The 18,288-nt window shown below is 45.7% G+C and overlaps 3 protein-coding genes across 5 annotated transcripts in view; 2 read left to right on the forward strand and 1 right to left on the reverse strand.

Annotated features, from left to right (window-relative positions):
• The first annotated feature begins 1,042 nt into the window (after positions 1–1,042).
• LOC108162315 (cilia- and flagella-associated protein 91-like) lies at positions 1,043–4,506 on the forward strand. The gene is made up of 3 exons (XM_033394178.1): positions 1,043–1,463; positions 1,521–1,758; positions 1,821–4,506. The coding sequence occupies exons 1-3, from the start codon at positions 1,175–1,177 to the stop codon at positions 4,309–4,311; spliced, it is 3,018 nt and encodes a 1,005-aa protein (XP_033250069.1). The 5' UTR covers positions 1,043–1,174; the 3' UTR covers positions 4,312–4,506.
• A 116-nt stretch (positions 4,507–4,622) lies between these two features.
• The window catches only part of LOC108162312 (dynein heavy chain 7, axonemal), a 29,233-nt gene continuing 15,567 nt past the window's right edge, over positions 4,623–18,288 (reverse strand). For 2 of the 3 annotated variants that reach the window (XM_033394176.1, XM_017296989.2), the window contains exons 16-26: positions 17,417–18,256; positions 16,984–17,349; positions 12,994–13,281; positions 12,516–12,931; positions 12,276–12,454; positions 9,870–11,246; positions 9,701–9,709; positions 9,603–9,620; positions 9,145–9,517; positions 5,370–5,521; positions 4,623–5,231 (exon numbers count right to left, since the gene is read on the reverse strand). In XM_033394176.1, coding sequence (XP_033250067.1) covers positions 4,725–5,231; positions 5,370–5,521; positions 9,145–9,517; positions 9,603–9,620; positions 9,701–9,709; positions 9,870–11,246; positions 12,276–12,454; positions 12,516–12,931; positions 12,994–13,281; positions 16,984–17,349; positions 17,417–18,256 — 4,525 coding nt within the window. In that variant the 3' untranslated portion in view covers positions 4,623–4,724. The remainder of the gene's footprint in view (positions 5,232–5,369; positions 5,522–9,144; positions 9,518–9,602; positions 9,621–9,700; positions 9,710–9,869; positions 11,247–12,275; positions 12,455–12,515; positions 12,932–12,993; positions 13,282–16,983; positions 17,350–17,416; positions 18,257–18,288) is intronic. The other variant, XM_033394177.1, reaches the window with a different exon arrangement.
• Positions 5,572–9,138, forward strand: LOC108162313. The gene is made up of 3 exons (XM_017296992.2): positions 5,572–6,007; positions 6,086–6,323; positions 6,382–9,138. The coding sequence occupies exons 1-3, from the start codon at positions 5,737–5,739 to the stop codon at positions 9,074–9,076; spliced, it is 3,204 nt and encodes a 1,067-aa protein (XP_017152481.1). The 5' UTR covers positions 5,572–5,736; the 3' UTR covers positions 9,077–9,138.

The raw sequence follows: 18,288 nt of genomic DNA on the forward strand, positions 1-18,288 counted from the left end.
TATATACATTCTTGATCAGCATCAATAGCCGAGTCGACTGAGCCATGTCTGTCTGTCCGTCTGTCCGTCCCCTTCAGCGCCTAGTGCTCAAAGACTATAAGAGCTAGAGCAACGACATTTTATATCCGGACTTCTGTGATATGTCACTGTTACAAGTATATTTCAAAACTTTGCCCCGCCCACTTTCCCCACCACAAAGGGCGAAAATCTGTGGCATCCACAATTTCAAAGATACGAGAAAACAGAGAACGGAGAATCGTAGAGAATGACTATATGTTCTAGAGTGTAAAATCTGAACCAGATCGTATAATTATTATAGCCAGAATCAAGAAAACAATTTCATTCTTTCTCGCCCTGTCTCTCTCTAACACACAGGTTTCATAGTCGGTTTTGCCAATTGCAAAATGTGAGTTAAACGATCTCAGAACCTATAAGAGCCAGAGCAAACAAAATTTGGTATCCACACTCCTGTGATATCGGACCTTGACCGTTTTGTGTCAGAATTTCGCCACACCCCCTTCCGCCCCCGCAAAGGACGAAAATCTGGGGCATCCACAAATCTCAGAGACTATTAAGGCTAAAGTAACCAAATTTGGTATCCGCACTTCTGTTAGATCTCACTATAAAACGTATATCTCAAAATTTCGCCCCACCCCTTTCCGCCCCCACAAAGGACGAAAATCTGTTTGGGCGGGGCGAAGTTTTGAAATTCACTTCTAACAGTGCGATATCATAGGAGTCTCGATAGTCTCTAAAATCTAAGCGCTCATCGGGACAGACAGAGCTATACAGACTCTTCTATTAATGCTGATCAAGAATATATATACTTTATGGGATCGGAAACGCTTTCTTCTGGGTGTTACACACATCCAAAATAGATTTTCATATTCCCTTCTTGCTCGTTCCCTAATCGGGGTCTAACAGCACAGCGGTTGCTGGCGATTTCCTCCCACTGCCTGATCTACTTACAAGCCAAATGTTTAACTTACCTCCGAATACTCGATCCAGAAAGTCGGTAGCACAGCTGCCAAGAGAATTTTACCTAGTATGCTGGTGGAAAAACATTCAACTCAATCACGAATCAGACATCAAACATCAAACATCTAAACATTCACGATATATCTCACATAACAACAGACAAAAGTTTACCCAGTAATTAGGGAGCTACACAGAAATGCCAGAGCAGAAGAAACGAACCTTAAGGGAGCTTCGAGGCCATCGGGTGCTCCATGACAATCACCAGACCGGACCAACCCGTTTCGATAGTGCACAACATTTACGCCAACCCGTTCCTCAAAAAGAACAATTGCCAAGTCACACCAAACGGGTCACTTTTGGCAACAAACTAGGCAATGGAGGTAATGACCAACCACCGAAGGCCAGAAAAGGTTTCATGCAAGCTGGAAAGGGCCTCACATCATGTCTGATCACGATGTCACCGGTGGGCCAACGATTACAGGCCGGTGGGTGTAAGATCAACATTTTATTCTTCCATTTATTCTTCATCCCTTAATATGTAGGTGCCAACAATCCTGGCGAAAGGTCGGTGAAAAGATTGCCTCGTACAGACAGCGAATGCCAGTTCAAGGCACCGGGAATCGATTTTCTAACAGCACGGGATACTAATATAACAACCCATGAGATCAAAATGCGTCCTTCGGCGACTTTGATTGGGATTGATTCTACCAAATGCGATTTCTTCCCGAAATATGTGGACAAGCGACCATTCAAGGAACAGGGAACACAAACGCTCTATAGGTAAGCCTATATGACTTTGACCATTATTTCTAGATGAGAGCATTACTCTGTCTGATTCCCAGGGAATCCTCTGCACAAACGGTGGCCTATTTGCCAGAGATCATGGACAAAGAGATGGATGAGCATCTAGAGCTGTTTACCCTACCGGCTTTGCTGCCTGGAGATAAGCCACCGGGACTCCATGAAGTCGAAATCCTTGAGCGTGCCCGCAAGCGCTGGGCCTTCAATAAGGCAGTGAAGACAAACTTTATGAAACAATTGCATGAGGCTCGGGAGTTGACAATGCAAACCAAATACAAGCACATACTGGAAGCTTTTGAATGGGAGAGTTGGATCGAGCGGGAGGAGTACATACAGGAGTGTCAGAGGATGCGGCTCGAGATCGTTATAAAAATGTTCGACAGGCGCGAGAAGGAGATGCATTTAGCATCCAAAAAACGCATTGAAATGGCTTGCGAACGCATCGAGATGCGCCGTCAAGCTGGTCTTCACAAGAACGAGATAGAGTATCAGCGAAGTAAGCGCCGGCTCGATATACAACTCGCAAAGACATCCCGGAAATGGCAAAAGCAGAGTTCCCTGTATTCCTTGGGATCACCGTGCTCCGAGTTCTATGGACCACTAATCAGACACGGTGTAGATCCGGCACGTCGGAGTTTCTTAGGCACTAACCGCAAAGCCTTCGATATTAGGATGGACGACCTGGAGAAGCGCGTGAACATGAACAACGTGACGTGTCCATTCCGAAAACTCAAGGAATGGTCCAAGCCCAAAGAGTATGTTAAGGAGTATGAACAGAACTTCTGCAATGACACAAATTTGAAAAAGCTATACGAGTCCTTGAAGGGCTTGAGAACGCAGTCGAATATGGAAAACCGGACCGAACCGAAGTGTCTTAAGAAAAGAAAGCAATTGACCTCGGATAAGTACGAGAAATCTCCAAGTTACACCCACGTCGATTTCTATCAGGCAGCGCCAAAACAGATTCAACCGCCAGAGCCGACGCAGACGCCCGGTCGTCTTCCAACAAGAAGAGGCACATTGTATGCAAAGCACTTGGAGTCTCAGAGAAGAAACGAAGCTTTTGAGAATTTACTGAAAACGTACGAAGGCACTTATATTGGTGGCATCATGCAGTTCCTCTCTGAGGAAATGGGGCGGCTGAAGGAATATCGAAAGCTCCACTTCTTTACCATGTTGGCCCAAAAGGAGAGATGGCGACGCGAAGCGGGTGAAGCAGGATTGCGGCAGAAGGAGAATGAACTGAGAAAGCTATACGAAGAATTGTTCCAGAAGAGTATTGGGGCCCACAATCAGGTCAGCAATAAATATCTCAGCGCGCTTTTAACGACAGATATGAGCCACATAGCAGAGAGCGAGGCCGCTCTAACGGTGACCGGGCAGGCCAAGCAAATCGATTTAGATATCCAGCGATGGCTAGAGAGCTTCAAGCTCATTCAGACGCCACTAACCTATGCTCCACTGCGTCTCATGCTACGTGACATGGTCTCCCCAGACATGAATGCTGCTCTTGATCGTCATGAGAAGGCTCTTATCGCTAATTATATTGTTGAGGACGTGATATTTGGCAGAGTGTGGGAGGAGCTAGAACCATTCGACATATCCACCACCCTGACTAGCGACTTCATTGATCGCCTCATCGACAACGATCTCTATCTATTCTCCACGGACAGCGAAAGTGACACACCGCAGAAAACTTCAAGCTACGAGGCTAAGGCTATTATACGAAAGCTTATCCGCCAGGCAGTTCCCGGACAGCGCTGGAAAGATGAAATCGAACGCATTGTGCACGAGAACCAAAACGATCTCTTCGATGATGTCTTCGCAGAAATCATGAATAAAATCGATAATCCTCCACCGGTGAAATCGTCTGAGCTAATTAGTGTCCATTCGTGTCAATCTCAGGGTCACATTTCGAAGACTGACAATTTTCGATCGTTGTATAATATTGACCCCGCAATGTTCCAAAACTCATTGCCAAATTCTGAATTGGAGCGCATTCAAATACTATCTCTACAAAAAAAAATTGAAAAGGACAATGTTACCGCTGGGTTGAAGTCCTTCGATAAGTACCAGGGAGATGACAATGCACCTGAACAATTGGATATGTTTATAAAATCAGAGGTGTTTAACATCATTAATGACTCACAGGAAAACGTACCAGAGGATGTGTTCGGCGTCACTGGAGTGTTAGATCTAAGCAAGGAGAAGGACTTTAAGATGCTTAAGCATGCCAAAGAAGAATTAGAAGTAGAAGTAGAGTTTCATGTCCTACCGGTCAATTTTTTGGGAGACCCTAGCAGTCTCCAGGATGCGGTCTTCGAGGAAGAAGAAGGTATATATAAAGAAGAGGAAGATATGTCCGATAAGACTGATTCTAGAGCTCACGAGACACCGGAAGACTTTAGTCTGCCTTTTACCTCTCAAGAAGGAACTGAAAATGTGGAAGATGAATATTTTCCCAAGGAAGAAGCCGCCTCGGTAACCGCTGAGACAATCGTGGCGAATTCTCAAATATTTAAGTTCAGATGATTTTTAAATTTCGTGACAGTTATTATTAATTTCCATGAAAATGGTACTTTGTCTTTAATTCCATACATGTGCAGTGGTTGTAGTGGAAGCTTAAAATAGCACAAAAAAATACGTTATATTTAAAAATTAAGAAAGTATACAAAATAATTTTAAATAAAGATTGTTAATACCGAGCTGCACACCCCAACAATACTGCTACAATGATTGGTCTTTCCAAATAACAGACTTTCTAATTGGAATCCTTTGACTTAGGATATACCCCAGTAGGAATCCCGAGCAATAACTAACCGAGAAATTACACTGTCAATGTATATAACTAAACACTTGACTTGTACTTTTATTGCAGCTTCCAAAGGCACTTTCTAAGACATAGATGTAGAAAATATATAATTTAATCAAATATATCTGGAATATTAGAAACTCAGCTGACAGAGCAGAGCCGTGCCACGATTAATCCAGTGGGACGTAGGAGTATTTGGATTGCAGAGCAGCAGCATGGCCACCACAAAGTTGGTACTGTGTCCCGTGGTGGAGAGGACACCGCGGCGTTCGGCTGTCTTGTAGAGCGGACACAGATAGTTGTGACGCTCGGGGAGATCGGTCCGCTTAAGGGGCTTCAGCCATATTAAGGGCATGGGGTCGAACAGTTCCCTTGGACGCGACTCGGCCAAATATTTGGCCGTGCGATCCCAACGGGCACCCTCCAGGTAAATCCCATACACAAAGACTCCATCTGCGGGTGCAGTGATACCCTTGATTTGGTTCTCCTCCAGCGAGAGCACCTCGTAGTCAAAGGCAAGCAGATCTATGGAAATGACATACTTTCGTGCATAGTTCTGCTGGGCGCCAGTGAGGAAGGCCTGGGTGAAGAAGAATCCAGACAGCCAGAAGGTGGAGGGAGCGCCATGGTCGTACCAGTGCTGAAATGGATGGAACACATATGTTTATTTCAGGTACCCGTTATCCGTACCAGGGCACCTCTTATCGATTGGCGCAGCAAACAAATGTCGGCTCCCTAGCAGCGCCTCCGTTGCTAACTGGCAAAATGCTTCGCTTACCTGCAGGAATTCCAGGCGATGCAGAAAGTCGGTTACGTAGCTGCCGAGTGGCTTCAGGCTGGGATACGATTTACCAGCCCACATTGCTGGTATCTTCGCTATCAGGACTGACTTGTAGACGGCCTCCACAGCGGCAGACATCACCACCAAACCTGCATGGAATGGAAAAAGCACCAGCTATCATAATACAGTAGGCTGTTCACGAAACATATGGCATATGCCAAATGGAAAACTGAAAATTAAATTAGTATAAAAAACACGTCAATCCCCAAACACTTAAACAATACACCATAAAATAATCGTGTGTTGCGGAAAAATTTCGTGGTGACCCTACAAAGATAGGTAGATAGATGGTATCTCATTCAAAATGCCAGCACATGAAAAGAAACTGAACGGGGCCCAAAAACAAATGGGCCTCCTCGAAGAAAAAGAGAAACGAAATACAATTACAAAGGTGGAGGCTTCCACATATTCACCTGGACGCCAAAGGAAGCAGTCGCCAGGGCAGACCAAACGGGTCACATTCAGCAAGCAAAGGTCACATGGAGAGTCGCCACAGATCCCAAAAGACGCCTGCCTTCAGGGACTTACATCTTGTTTGATCACAAGGTCTTCATTGGATCGTCGACTACCGGCCGGTAAGTGCAAAACGGAAGCAGGAATGTTTTCTCTTGATCACTATTTGAACCTTCACACATTCTTGATACCACCTGTAGGTGCTAACAACCCGGCAGATCGGTCTACTGGTAAACTGCCTCGTACAGACAGTGAATGCCACTTCAAGGCACCGGGAATTGACTTTCTCATAGAACGAAATACAGATGTAACTTCTCACGAAGTCAAGATGAGTCCGTCGGTGCCTGTGGTGAAGAATTTAAAGAACAAATGCGATTTCTTCCCGAAATATGTGGACAAGCGGCCATTCAAGGAGCAGGGAACCCAAACGCTCTATAGGTAAGCCGAAGGAAAGTCTATATTTCTAAATGATAGCATTATACTGTCTGATTCCCAGGGAGTCCTCTGCCCAAACGGTAGCCTATTTGCCAGAGATCATGGACAAGGAGATAGATGAGCATCTGGAGCTATTTTGCCTACCATCTTTGCTGCCTGGAGATAAGCCACCGGGACTCTATGAAGTCGAGATCCTTGAGCGTGCTCGCAAGCGTTGGGCCTTCAATAAGGCAGTGAAGACAAACTTTATGAAACAATTGCATGAGGCTCGGGAGTTGACAATGCAAACCAGATACAAGCACATACTGGAAGCTTTTGAATGGGAGAGTTGGATCGAGCGGGAGGAGTACATACAGGAGTGTCAGATGATGCGACTGGAGATCGTCATAAAGATGTTCGACAAGCGCGAGAAGGAGATGCATTTAGCATCCAAGACGCGCATTGAAATCGCTTGCGAACGAATCGAGAAACGCAGGCAGGAGGGTCTGCACAAAAACAAGATGGAGTATCTGCGTGGCAAGCATCGTCTCGAAAGCCAGCGTAATCCCACGTCCCAAAAGTGGAAGAGGCAGACACCTATGTATGCTTTGGGATCACCGTGCTCCGAGTTCTATGGACCACTCATTAGACACGGTGTTGATCCGGCACGTCGCAGCTTTGTTGGCACCAATAGCAAGGCCTTCGACATGAGAATTGACGATCTGGAGAAGCGAGTGAACATGCAGAAACTACAGTGTCCGTTCAGAAAGCTCAAGGAATGGTCAAAGCCTAAAGAGAGTATCAAGGAGCACGAACAGAACTTCTGTTCTGATAAAAATTTGCAAAAGCTCTACGACTCCTTGAAGGGCTTGAGAACAATGGCGCGGAAGGAGAAGTCACAACCAAAATGTCTCAAGAAACGACTGATACCCAATGCTGAGAGAAAATCCACGATACATTATGATTTTGAATACCAAGATCCAACTGCCACATACGGCACCAAGCGAATCGCCAAGGAAGATTCCTCAGAGATCCTAACGCCATACCAATCCTCCTCTCCCTATAAAGTTAAGTCTTCTCCACCAACACTAAGCTCAGTGTTCAGCAAGCGGATGCGAGATGAGAGAAGCAGTCAGGAACTAGAGAAGCTATTGCACACGTACGAAGGTACCCACATTGGTTGGGTCATGGAGTTCCTAACCGAAGAGGCGGGACGATTGAAAGAGCTCCGAAAGCTCCACCTATTAGCCATGCTGGTCCAGAAAGAGCGATGGAAACGTGAGGCGGGCGAGGCAGGGCTTCGGCAGAAGGAGAACGAAATGCGAAAGCTCTATGAAGAATTGTTCCAGAAGTGCAATGTGGCCAACAGAGAAGTTAGCGATAAGTATCTCAATACCATTCTTACAACAGATATGAGCCACATAGCTGAAAATGACGCTGCTGAAACCGTGACCGATCTTGCAAAAGTTATTGATGCCGATATCGAGCGTTGGTTGGAGAGCTTCAAGCTCATTCAGACGCCACTAACCTATGCTCCACTGCGTGTCATGCTACGTGACATGGTCTCTCCAGACATGAGTGCTGCTCTCGATCGTCATGAGAAGGCTCTTATCGCTAATTATATTGTTGAGGACGTAATATTTGGCAGAGTTTGGGAGGAGCTAGAACCATTCGACATATCCACCACCCTGACTAGCGACTTCATTGATCGCCTCATCGACAACGATCTCTATCTATTCTCCACGGACAGCGAAAGTGACACACCGCAGAAAACATCAAGCTACGAGGCAAAGGCTATTATACGAAAGCTTATCCGCCAGGCAGTCCCCGGACAACGTTGGAAAGATGAAACCGAACGCATTGTGCACGAGAACCAAAACGATCTATTCGATGATGTCTTCGCAGAAATCATGAACAAGATCGAGAATCCACTACCGGTTTTACCCTCTCAATTGATACCTTTACATAGTATCGTATCAAACCGTAGAATCCGCATAACGGACGACATTCGTAAGTTAGAAAATATTGACTATCAGGCAATCAGAGATCAGCCGTCACTGCCAGACACAGAACTGCTCCGGATTCAGTTGCTAAACTTGTTTAAGAGAATGACAACCGACAAGATCACCAGGGAATTGGAAACCGTTGACAAATACTATGAGGATGACCACGTCTATGAAGATCCCGATGTACATATACAAACTCAGATTTTCCACAGCCCTCTCATCAAATCAAGTGAGGTTCGCGAAGAGAATTCCGTAAAATTGGTTGAGGATGAGTTTGAAGAAGAATCTGAAGGATGGATTAAAACAGAGTCTGAATTTTCGGCTCAAGTTGAGGGTCATTTTGGTCCTTATTATTATATGTCTGAAGCCGATGATGAGCTGGAAATTGAACATTTTGAATACGACACGTATAATGAAGAAGTAGAAGAAGAACATTTATCTCCCAAAGAAGAGGTGCCAGAACTTGATGGCTCGACAATAAAAAAGAAGTCCCAGGTTAAGATTGTTACCCTAGAAGATGAGGAGAATCTCGACAAAACACCGATACAGCTTCTCGATCCGAAAGAACATGAGGCCGACCTTTTGCCCGGCGGGTCCGTCTTCAAAACCAGCTTCAACACATCGGCTAGCCGTGTGGCAAGTGAATACAATTTGATTGAAACCATAGAACACCGAAGCTCAGATCAAATTCTCCCCACAAAGCCAACCACCTCCCATGAAGTTGAAAAGGCTACCTCAGATACTGGGTCGAACCGTTCGCGGCGTAAATAAGGCGCGAAGATGTTCTGGTTCACGTGTTTAAAATATTGAAAATAAATTTTCGAATTGCATAAACTTACCCTTGATTCCCTTTTTCAGTGTAATTAAACTCGTGCGGATGGTGTTCAGCAGGACATTGAAGCGCACCATTTCCTGCACCAGCACAGTATTCATGCTCTGATGGTATATGGTAGGATACTTGAGCAGGGCCGCATCTCGATCGAAGAGCTTGGGTAGTTTATCCAGAATATCGGTGGCCACATTGGTCACCACCTCCTCGGGTGTGAGGGCTTTCGAGTCTTCCTTGTCATCGGCAGAGGCACTCGTATCCTTCAGGGGCAATGGGTACAGGGCAAGGAAGGGGGGACTTGTGGGATAAGTGGGTAGGGATAGGTTCTCGGGAAAGCGTTTACTAAGCACTTCTACATAGACCCTTTGTGTTTTCTCCAGTTTCTATAATGCGGCATGTTGGCGGAGTGGAATAAGCAAAAATATTCATAAGGAAGCAAGCTTCTATCAAGCATTAGCTGGCACTTACACGTCTCTCATAGAGGTCCTGTTTCGAATGCAATGCGGCAATTAAAGCGTTAAATTTATTACATTTTGAACTTAAAGAAATACTTTGAAGAAGCTTACCCAACGATCCTTTTTTGGCAAGCAGGAATGTGTATAAAAAAGCAATGTAGAAGTGTAACAAAAGTATACAAATCGTATGTAAATGAGAGGACATACGAATGTTTCAAGCCCCAATTTCAAGTATAAAAACTATGCGATTCTCTAAAAGCATGATCAGGAATGGACTTACCTGTGTCAGCAGAGTGTGCGAGAGCAACATGTCCGTCTCCTTTTGGTCCCTCATAATGTCCGCATTGGCGTGGAAGCCAAAGATGGCCGGTGACGAGATCTGTGGCAGCTCTCGGGTATAGGTCATATACAAATCGACCTCCTTGAACACGGGGATATAGTACAACTCTGAGTCGTCCAGATAGTATGGCTTCTCCAGGTCGATCACCGCGGGGCAGTAGTAAAGGTCCAGTATGGTCTTGAGGGTACGGCGATCCCAGTCGTCGGTGACACGACCTCCATAGTTACACTCGCCCGTGAGATAGCGCAGAGCATCGTAGTTTACCGACTCGTACTGGTTGAGGAACATGCGCAACTGCATCAGGGATATGCGTAGATCGGTCTCGTTGAACTCGTAAGGTATGTTCCAGCCGATCGGACCGAAGGTGCGGCGCTCCTGGATCACAGCATGGAAAAAGCAGAGCGAGTAGATCAGCTGCTTGAAGATTCGCGGCTGGGTGCAGGACTCGTACCACTCCGGGTCACTGATAGGATCGCTTAACATCGACCGGAGAATGTTAGAGCGCAGACCCTTGGGCGGTTCGTTGGTCATCTTTATGCCATTCTGCAGCACCACCACCGGGAAATGATCGGCCGGATATGAGGTAAGCCATAGACGAAAGTCCGGATGCGTCGAGTCTGGCAGCAAGTTCTCGCAGATCTTTTCCAGCATGGGCATAAAACTGGCTGCCAAATGGCAGTTCTGCAGAACCACCCAGTTGCCCATTTTGACACCCTCATCGATCATCTTCATGGCAATGGGTCCCTGGCCCTGGCCCAGGGACAGAGAGAACAGACGGTTAGTGCCGAAGCCCTGATCCTCGGCAAACTTCAGCAGCGTGGCCGTGGGGTCGGAGCCAGGCGTCAGAATGAATATCAGGGGTACACAGCAGTGCGAGTCACCGAAGGAGGCCATCAAATCAAATTGCGGTGGGTCGACAAACTTGGCACCCAGCTGTCCAGACACAAAGTTAAGTACGGCTGGCACCAGTTTATCCGGTCGAAAGACCCGCAGCAGCAACAGCTTCTGGAAGACGGAGATACGCTTGCTCCAGGCAGCGGGTATGTCCTTATTGTCCTGAGGCGTTTTTGAATCGAAAAACATTTTCCAACTGCTCGGATTCGCAACCAAATCCTCGCGTAAGCCGTTAAAGTTGGGCAAATTGGTCAGCCGGCAGACCTCATCCCAGTTCTGGACGCCCAGCCAGGAGGTGGGATTCTTGTGCGGATTCTCCAGACCAATGCCTCCAGTCAGCAGGAACATCCATTCGGCATTGTCAATCAAGTTATCGTGCTTCATCAGGTTGATGTTCAATATAAGCGAGAACAACAGCTTATCCTGTGCAAAGGCCAAGACATTTCATAAAAAACGAAAAAAACGAGAACTCAAGTCAGGGATGTCAGGATGGGATGTGTGAGTGGGGTCGCTCAGGCTCAGGGTCATCGTTTTGGGCTCGCTCTCGCATTAAATGGGTTACAGCAAGCCAAAAAGGTTGCCCTCTGAAATCAAAGCATTTTCCGAACCAACCCAAGCGGCGATGACGCTTCTGATAGCAATTTTGTTCTCCTCGTTTTTTACTTTTTGCAAAAGAAAATTATAAGGCCAGGATCAAAGGTTAGCTCATGGCTGGGTCGCGACAGGCGCCGTGGAGCCAGTGGAAGGTTAAGGTACAGGGAAAGGGAATGGCATAATTGACTGAAAACAGCATAAAGCTAGCTAGAACTTGTTTGGATTATTATTTCCCTTATTTCCTCTTTTTTTCTTCCACTTTCCTTTGGCAAGGTACATCCTTTGATTGCAGCAGCAACGTAATAATGTTATTCGAGCAGCTCAAAAGTTGCACAGTGGGCGAGGTAGAGATGGTCTTTGGTTATTAGAATCACAAATTAGTTTCAAAAAGTATGGAAAAATGGAAAGGATAGTATAGGTAGTTGAATTATGGAAGAAAATAAGAGTTAGCAGCACTTTGCTGGGTTTAATCAGGAGAGCCACAGATAGATAATTTCCTATTTCCTACAATCTACATTTTTGTCCTTCAAACAGAAGTTAACATCCACGGTGGCTGCAGTTGCAGCCGCTGCCTTTCATTGTCAGTTGAAGTGGCATCAAGTACAATGTACTTGGAAGTAAAAGTACTTAAATATTATTTAAAACCAAGTCAAGGCAAGTGAAGTCAAGTAGAAGCTCAGCCGCAAAGCAACTGATACGCAACGCAAAGGAATACGCCTCAAATGTCACATTATTAGATTATGCGCAATTACGGGGCTAACGAGGCTAAAGGCTACAGCCAACGGATACCAACCAACGGATGGACGGATAGACGGCTGGAAGGCTTGACGATAATTGGCATTAGCCATGGGCACTCACACGCTCGAACAGACTGCGACAGATGTTGACATACAGGCTGTAGGTGAAATGATTCCGCAAGTCCTGCAGACGGGCCACGATGTCGTCCACCTTCTCCGTGTTGTCGATGGAGGCCATGTACAGGTTGACAAACCAAACCAAACTGTACTGGTACATGGGATCGATGTTGGCCAATTCCACTGAAATACAAGAAGACTGTAAGACAGATTGATTACATATACAGTAGATGGAATGGATTACCTATTGTAAAGAACAAGATTGTGGAGTGCTCGGCTATTGGTACATAGCTCAACCGGGCTATATCAATCTGCTTTTCGGTGGCTTCCGTGATAATCTGCTTCTCACTGATGTCATTGGCCAAGGCCTTGGCCGAGCTCAATATCTGTACGGCCGTCTCGTCTTCCAAGATATTTTCAGCAGAAGAGAGCACTTCGAGGATCTGGTCTTCAGTCTCCTTCAACATGCGCTTGTTCTCAGCTCCCTGGACAATTAGATTGTTCTTCTCCGCCTCCAAGTCGGGACGTTCTCGGGCCACCGTAATGCCCAGCAATTGATCCTGCAATCCCTGTGTGGTAATCATGAAATTTAGTAGAGTTACCTTAACAGCCACCTCGGGTAGATAATGCGGATTTCGCAGCTTCGTTGTCATATAGAATCTGAAATAAAGAATCATTTTAATTTTGCATATCGGGAGGAGCCAATCGAATTCCGTATCCACCTAAAACTATGATTATACTCAATCACAGAGTCGCCCAACTTGATGCAGAGAGTACCGCCCTGCTTGAAGAGCTGCTTCAGCAGCACCGACTCCAAAATGGGATCCAACTCTTCGCCAATATTCTCCAGCAGCACTGGCAGACCGAATTGAATGGCATTCTCCATGACGCGAGTGTAATCGGGCTGATTGAGACGTATCACACAGAGCTTATTGTTCTTCTCATAGTTTTTAATCCATTTGTTGGCCTGGCCCTGGGGATCAATCATCAGTGGCCAGCGACGTGCATTCCTGTAAACACACACACAAAATCAATGAATGAACACACGTATAATCTCGTATCTAAACACGCACTTTAAATGATATTACAAATGCAGGCAATTTGTCAACATGCACCCAGCATGGACTCCAACGAGCCCATCATTTTGTTGGAAGTCGGAATATTAAAAAGGAAAATACCGCATAAATACACATTCAATATTTACGTCAATAATTCATAAGCGTAAATAATTCTATAGAAATGTTTTTGCTCGCATTATGTGGAGATGTACTCGTGGGCGGGTGGAGGTGGAGGTGGAGGGGTCTGTCGTGCGGGTTTTGTGGGTTTTGCAATGGAAGCAAACCTCTGGCTTCAAATATGCCAATACATCATGCAAACGCAAACGTTAAGCCACAGACAGAACTATATTACAAAAGGAGCGTAGTCGCCTTTAGGCTTCCAAGGGGGTTTTGGACAGTTTCAAAAAGAGATACCCATTTCATGTTCTTACTAATGAAAAGTCCTTTTGTTTTTATAAAATGTCATGATGCTTCCTATCTATCTTTAGTTCGAAAATTAACTGTAATTTCCTAATGTACATTAGAAAAGATTTTATGGGATTGCACATTTATCTTCTCTATATTCGAGAACTTTCTTATGATGTTTCAAAATATGAGCTAACGAAATACACAAAGTATAAAGCACTATCCGATTGCTTGCTATAAAATGTTTCAAAATATGACCTCAATAAACATACTGAAAATATTTGAAATTTTAAAATAATGATTGGAAGACACTTAACACCCCAACGGGGGGTTTTGGGACGCCCCTGAATGATATATGTATCTATGTATATATATACAAATATATATATTTATGGATATGTGTGCATACGGCGATTGTGGTTGTTTGTGTGTGTGTTTGGAACACTGCATATAGAGAGAGAGAGCTATTGCGATAACTCAGAGCCGGAGTGGCAAAAACGAAGAGGGGAATGTGAACGGGCACTGGCTGTGGCTGTGGCTGTGGCAGTGGCATAAAGAGAGTGAGATAGAGCGAGAAAAACAACAATAACTTGCAGCAGTGGCAACGTTGATGGCAACAGCGACGGCAGCGGCCAACACATGACAAATTCACACCGAATACAAATTGCTCGTGCGAATGAATGAACATTTTTGTAAATTGAAAACTTGATGAATGAAAAATATTTGATGGAAAAACAAAAGAGCAATGTCCCGGCACCGGTCCTGGTGCCGTTGCTGTTGCCGCTGCCGCTGCCGCTGCCGCTGCCGGTAGGAGTCCTAGGCCGCTGCCTGTTTCCCGTACGGGGACCCACGATAACAAAAAATTTAACAAATTTTATACAACGAATTCCAGCTCCAAACTCCTATACAATAGAACCCCATAGAAGTGGGACGGTCTGTGCAATGGGCAGGCAGTTGCCATATGAAAAATTGCTAAAGTTCAGAGCACACCACCCGTGGGACCAGCTAGAGATACGGTTTTTAACTGTTTGTCACAGAATAAAAAGGAAGTTTGCACGAAAAATAGTTGTGAACACAGTCAAATATGCCATTCAACTGCATCCAGCATTGCAAATCTGTGCAGAATCCGTTGATTGGTGTTGGGGAATTTCACTGTTGCAATAAAACCCAAAAAGGGAATCAATATTTAAAAAAAAAAACCTTATCAAATTCAGGAATTGTAATGGATTGCATACTTTGGGGAGAGATAAATATGTTACAGCTTAAAATTTTGTTGATAATTTAGTACAATTAGGTAAGCCTTCCACTCTCATAGTTTAAAGATATGTAAAACTAGATTAAGTTGCCACGAAAGGTAGCAGTAAACTTGTTTACAATAAAATACAAATTTTCCACATGAAAAAAAAAAAAACAAAAATAGTTTAAAGATTTGCAGCACTTTTCAGCTCACTTTCCGATTGCTGCTATCCATTTACCAACAATAACGACGCAGTCAGGAGCAAACCATGTCCTCACTTCAAGCTCATTACGCATTCTGTAAGGTCTAGAACATGGCGACCCAAAGCGAAGGTCTACAAATTGTTTTTCCCTTTTTCAAATTAACATTATTTAATCAAAGACATGCCTTCCAAACCTACGCATAGAGGCATGACCCGAAAAACCTGTTCTACACCTGATACCCAATATACGAACATAGCATTTTATGATGCTGACGAGAGAAAGCTAGAGGTAGAGGTAGAGGTATAGGCTGAGTCAGAGGAAAAGACTGGGGCAAAGAGGTCACCATATGTGCTACGTGTCACCCGGAATATTAAGCAAATGAATGTTAATAGTAAAGACAACACAAGGAACCCAATGAGTTCTATCGAACACCCCAGCCATCCCAACCCTCCTGGCTCTCGGCATATTTGCCAAATACAAATACAAATTTCTCTATACGAGTATGTACTATACACATAGACCAAGGCCCCGAAACTACAGTGTAAGTCCCAAAGGATGTGCAATCGTCTGCTGCTGCTGCTGCTACCCCTGGGTCGATGTAAAAATTAAACCTAATCCGCTCTGGGCGCACATTAATCAATTGCTTATAGAGGGAGAGTGGTCCGGAAGCTGAAGCCGAGGCAGCCCGCATGCCCCGGCGGTCGCGTTCACTCACTCACTTCTGGGGCCCTCAGGTATTTTCGGGCATGCTCCAAATTACTTTGAACACTTTCATGGAAAGCGGCTGCCGAAGCAGCAGCCAGGAATTTCCTTTATTAAATCGACCAGCGACAGGACGAGAGACGGAAGACGAAAGAAGAAAGACGAAAGACTGGAGATGTGGAGTGGCATTTGGCCCTGCTCCCTGACCTCAGAGAAACCCACCAGATGCGTAATACACGCATCAAACATGAAATTTCTGCTCTGCCTCCATCCCCCTTGCAGCTTCTTGTGCCCTTTGTACCTTGAACTACAACCACCAGGCTACTGGCTGGCTGCTGGCTGATGGCTGCTGGATGGCGTGTCCTGGCAACGACTCGTTCTGGCCACATGCGGGTGCACCCTCCCTAACAACACCTACCTACCCCCAGCTACTGTTCCCAGTTCCCATTTGAGACCGCGTTTGCTTTCGCGTTCCGGTTCCCCTTCCAGTTCTAGTGCCACTGCCACGGCTACCGTGCAGCATCCGGTGCTGTTCTCACACTCACAATCGCAACGTCTGCACGAGGCGTATCTTTAATTTTCCTAATATGCGTGAATTCTAACGTTTTATGTTTCGTAATTAGAAAAGAGGCAAAACAAAAACTCCAGCTTCGTGTCGCTGACAGGCAGCCCAGCGTATTGGAGGAATGAAGCACGAGGCAGGGCAGGCCCCATAATTACCGTGTCAGGTTGTTTAATTGATGCGAACAGAAGACAGAGGGGAGGGATGGGATAAGGATTAGATGCCAGATGTTGTCATAACTTGGAGTAGTAAAAAGAAACTTCAACTACAAGAAGATCTTCTGGTGCACTTTAACAAAATATGACATAAAATCTAACATTGTTTCTTGGTGGTGTTCCACAGTACGATTTACATATCTCAAAATTGTTTTAAGACACAAACAAGTAATTGAATCAGCGAAGAGGACTCTCTCTCGTAACACTTATACACTACGAATAATGTTGGATTGGATTACCCTAAGAAACAATAAAAGTCCTTCAACCTCGGCAACCAAAGCCACTAATACTCTTCCATATCGACTCAATAGAATTGTAAGTTCTACTCACTTCATCATGATGGCACTCTCAATGGAGAACGCATCCGTGGGCAGGCCACAGATATTCCAGAAACGAATCTCCACCGGTTCGCCCAGGACAACAGCCAATTGGAAATCGGGTGAGCAGACGACGCCATAATTGATGCACTTAACGACCCATTTCTTGATTTGTTTGACTCTAAAATCGATGGTGAAAGGCCCTAGATAGGCCACCACGCCAGAGGAGATCAGCACATCGCCGGTAACGCTCTTGAAGCTACCCTGCAGCATCTTGGCCGTCTCCGACCAACGAGTGCGTTCGCCACCCAAGCCAGAGATGAGCTCCTGGGCGCGCTGTAGTTTCTTAGTACAAGCCTCATGCTCGGCCAACAGAACGCTAGAAAAGAGAGTGAAGTGAGACCATCAAAATGAATCAATAGATATCGATAGATTCCACTACTTACCCATACTGCCTAAGCTGCTCGTCGAGAATCTTCTGAATAGCCGCCAGATTGGCCTCAACTCTGGCCAATTGTGCCAATTTTTCGTTGAGCGTCTTCATGGCCGCATCATAGGTAGCTTCGGCCTCGGCCAGGGCTATCTTCTTGGGCGCCACAATCTTGGCCACAACATCGTACTTGGACAAGGCAATGACCCATCGACACAGGCCCTCGCAGGCTGTGGAGGCCGTCTTAATCTTATCCGGATCGAACGCCTCATTGTTGAGGATGCGCTGGTGCAGCTTTTTCATCACCTCGAGCGGAATGTTATCTTTGTCGAAGTTGAGAAGACTGTCCAGGAATTTCATGTCGCTGAGCACTCGCTTGGAGGGTCCCCAGTAGTCCTCCACAGTGCCCAAGCCACTCGGATTGGGCACCTTGTCCGGCTTAACATCTTTGAGAATGCAAACGGCCTCCATGACAATTCGCACGCCAATGGGCGGACTCTTCATTGTCTTGACCACAGCAATGTCCGCCGTGGTTAGAGTATTCAAGGCGGCCAGAGCTGAATTCAAAATGGGCAGGGCTTCGCCCAATTTGGCGTCGCACTCGTCCTTAATCGTTTGAGCAATAGCCGCCTGCTCCTTGGCCGACTGTTCGTCCTGTTTGACAATCTCCCTCTGTTCGGCTGCAATGTTACTGTCTGCCGTCACTTTGGCCACTTGCTCGGCCACGATTTCAGAGGCTTCTTTCAATTTGGGCTCGAGCGCCTGCAGTTGCTCCTGCATCACACCCACTTGCTGGGCGGCAATGTCCAGTTGGGAGATGCCTGTCAAGTAGCGATTGCGATTGGTTGTGATGTTGCTGAAAAGAGAGAAGATTACATTCAAGATTTC

The sequence above is a fragment of the Drosophila miranda genome, chromosome 4 (assembly GCF_003369915.1).
Source record: "Drosophila miranda strain MSH22 chromosome 4, D.miranda_PacBio2.1, whole genome shotgun sequence".
In the NCBI taxonomy this organism is placed as follows: domain Eukaryota; kingdom Metazoa; phylum Arthropoda; class Insecta; order Diptera; family Drosophilidae; genus Drosophila; species Drosophila miranda.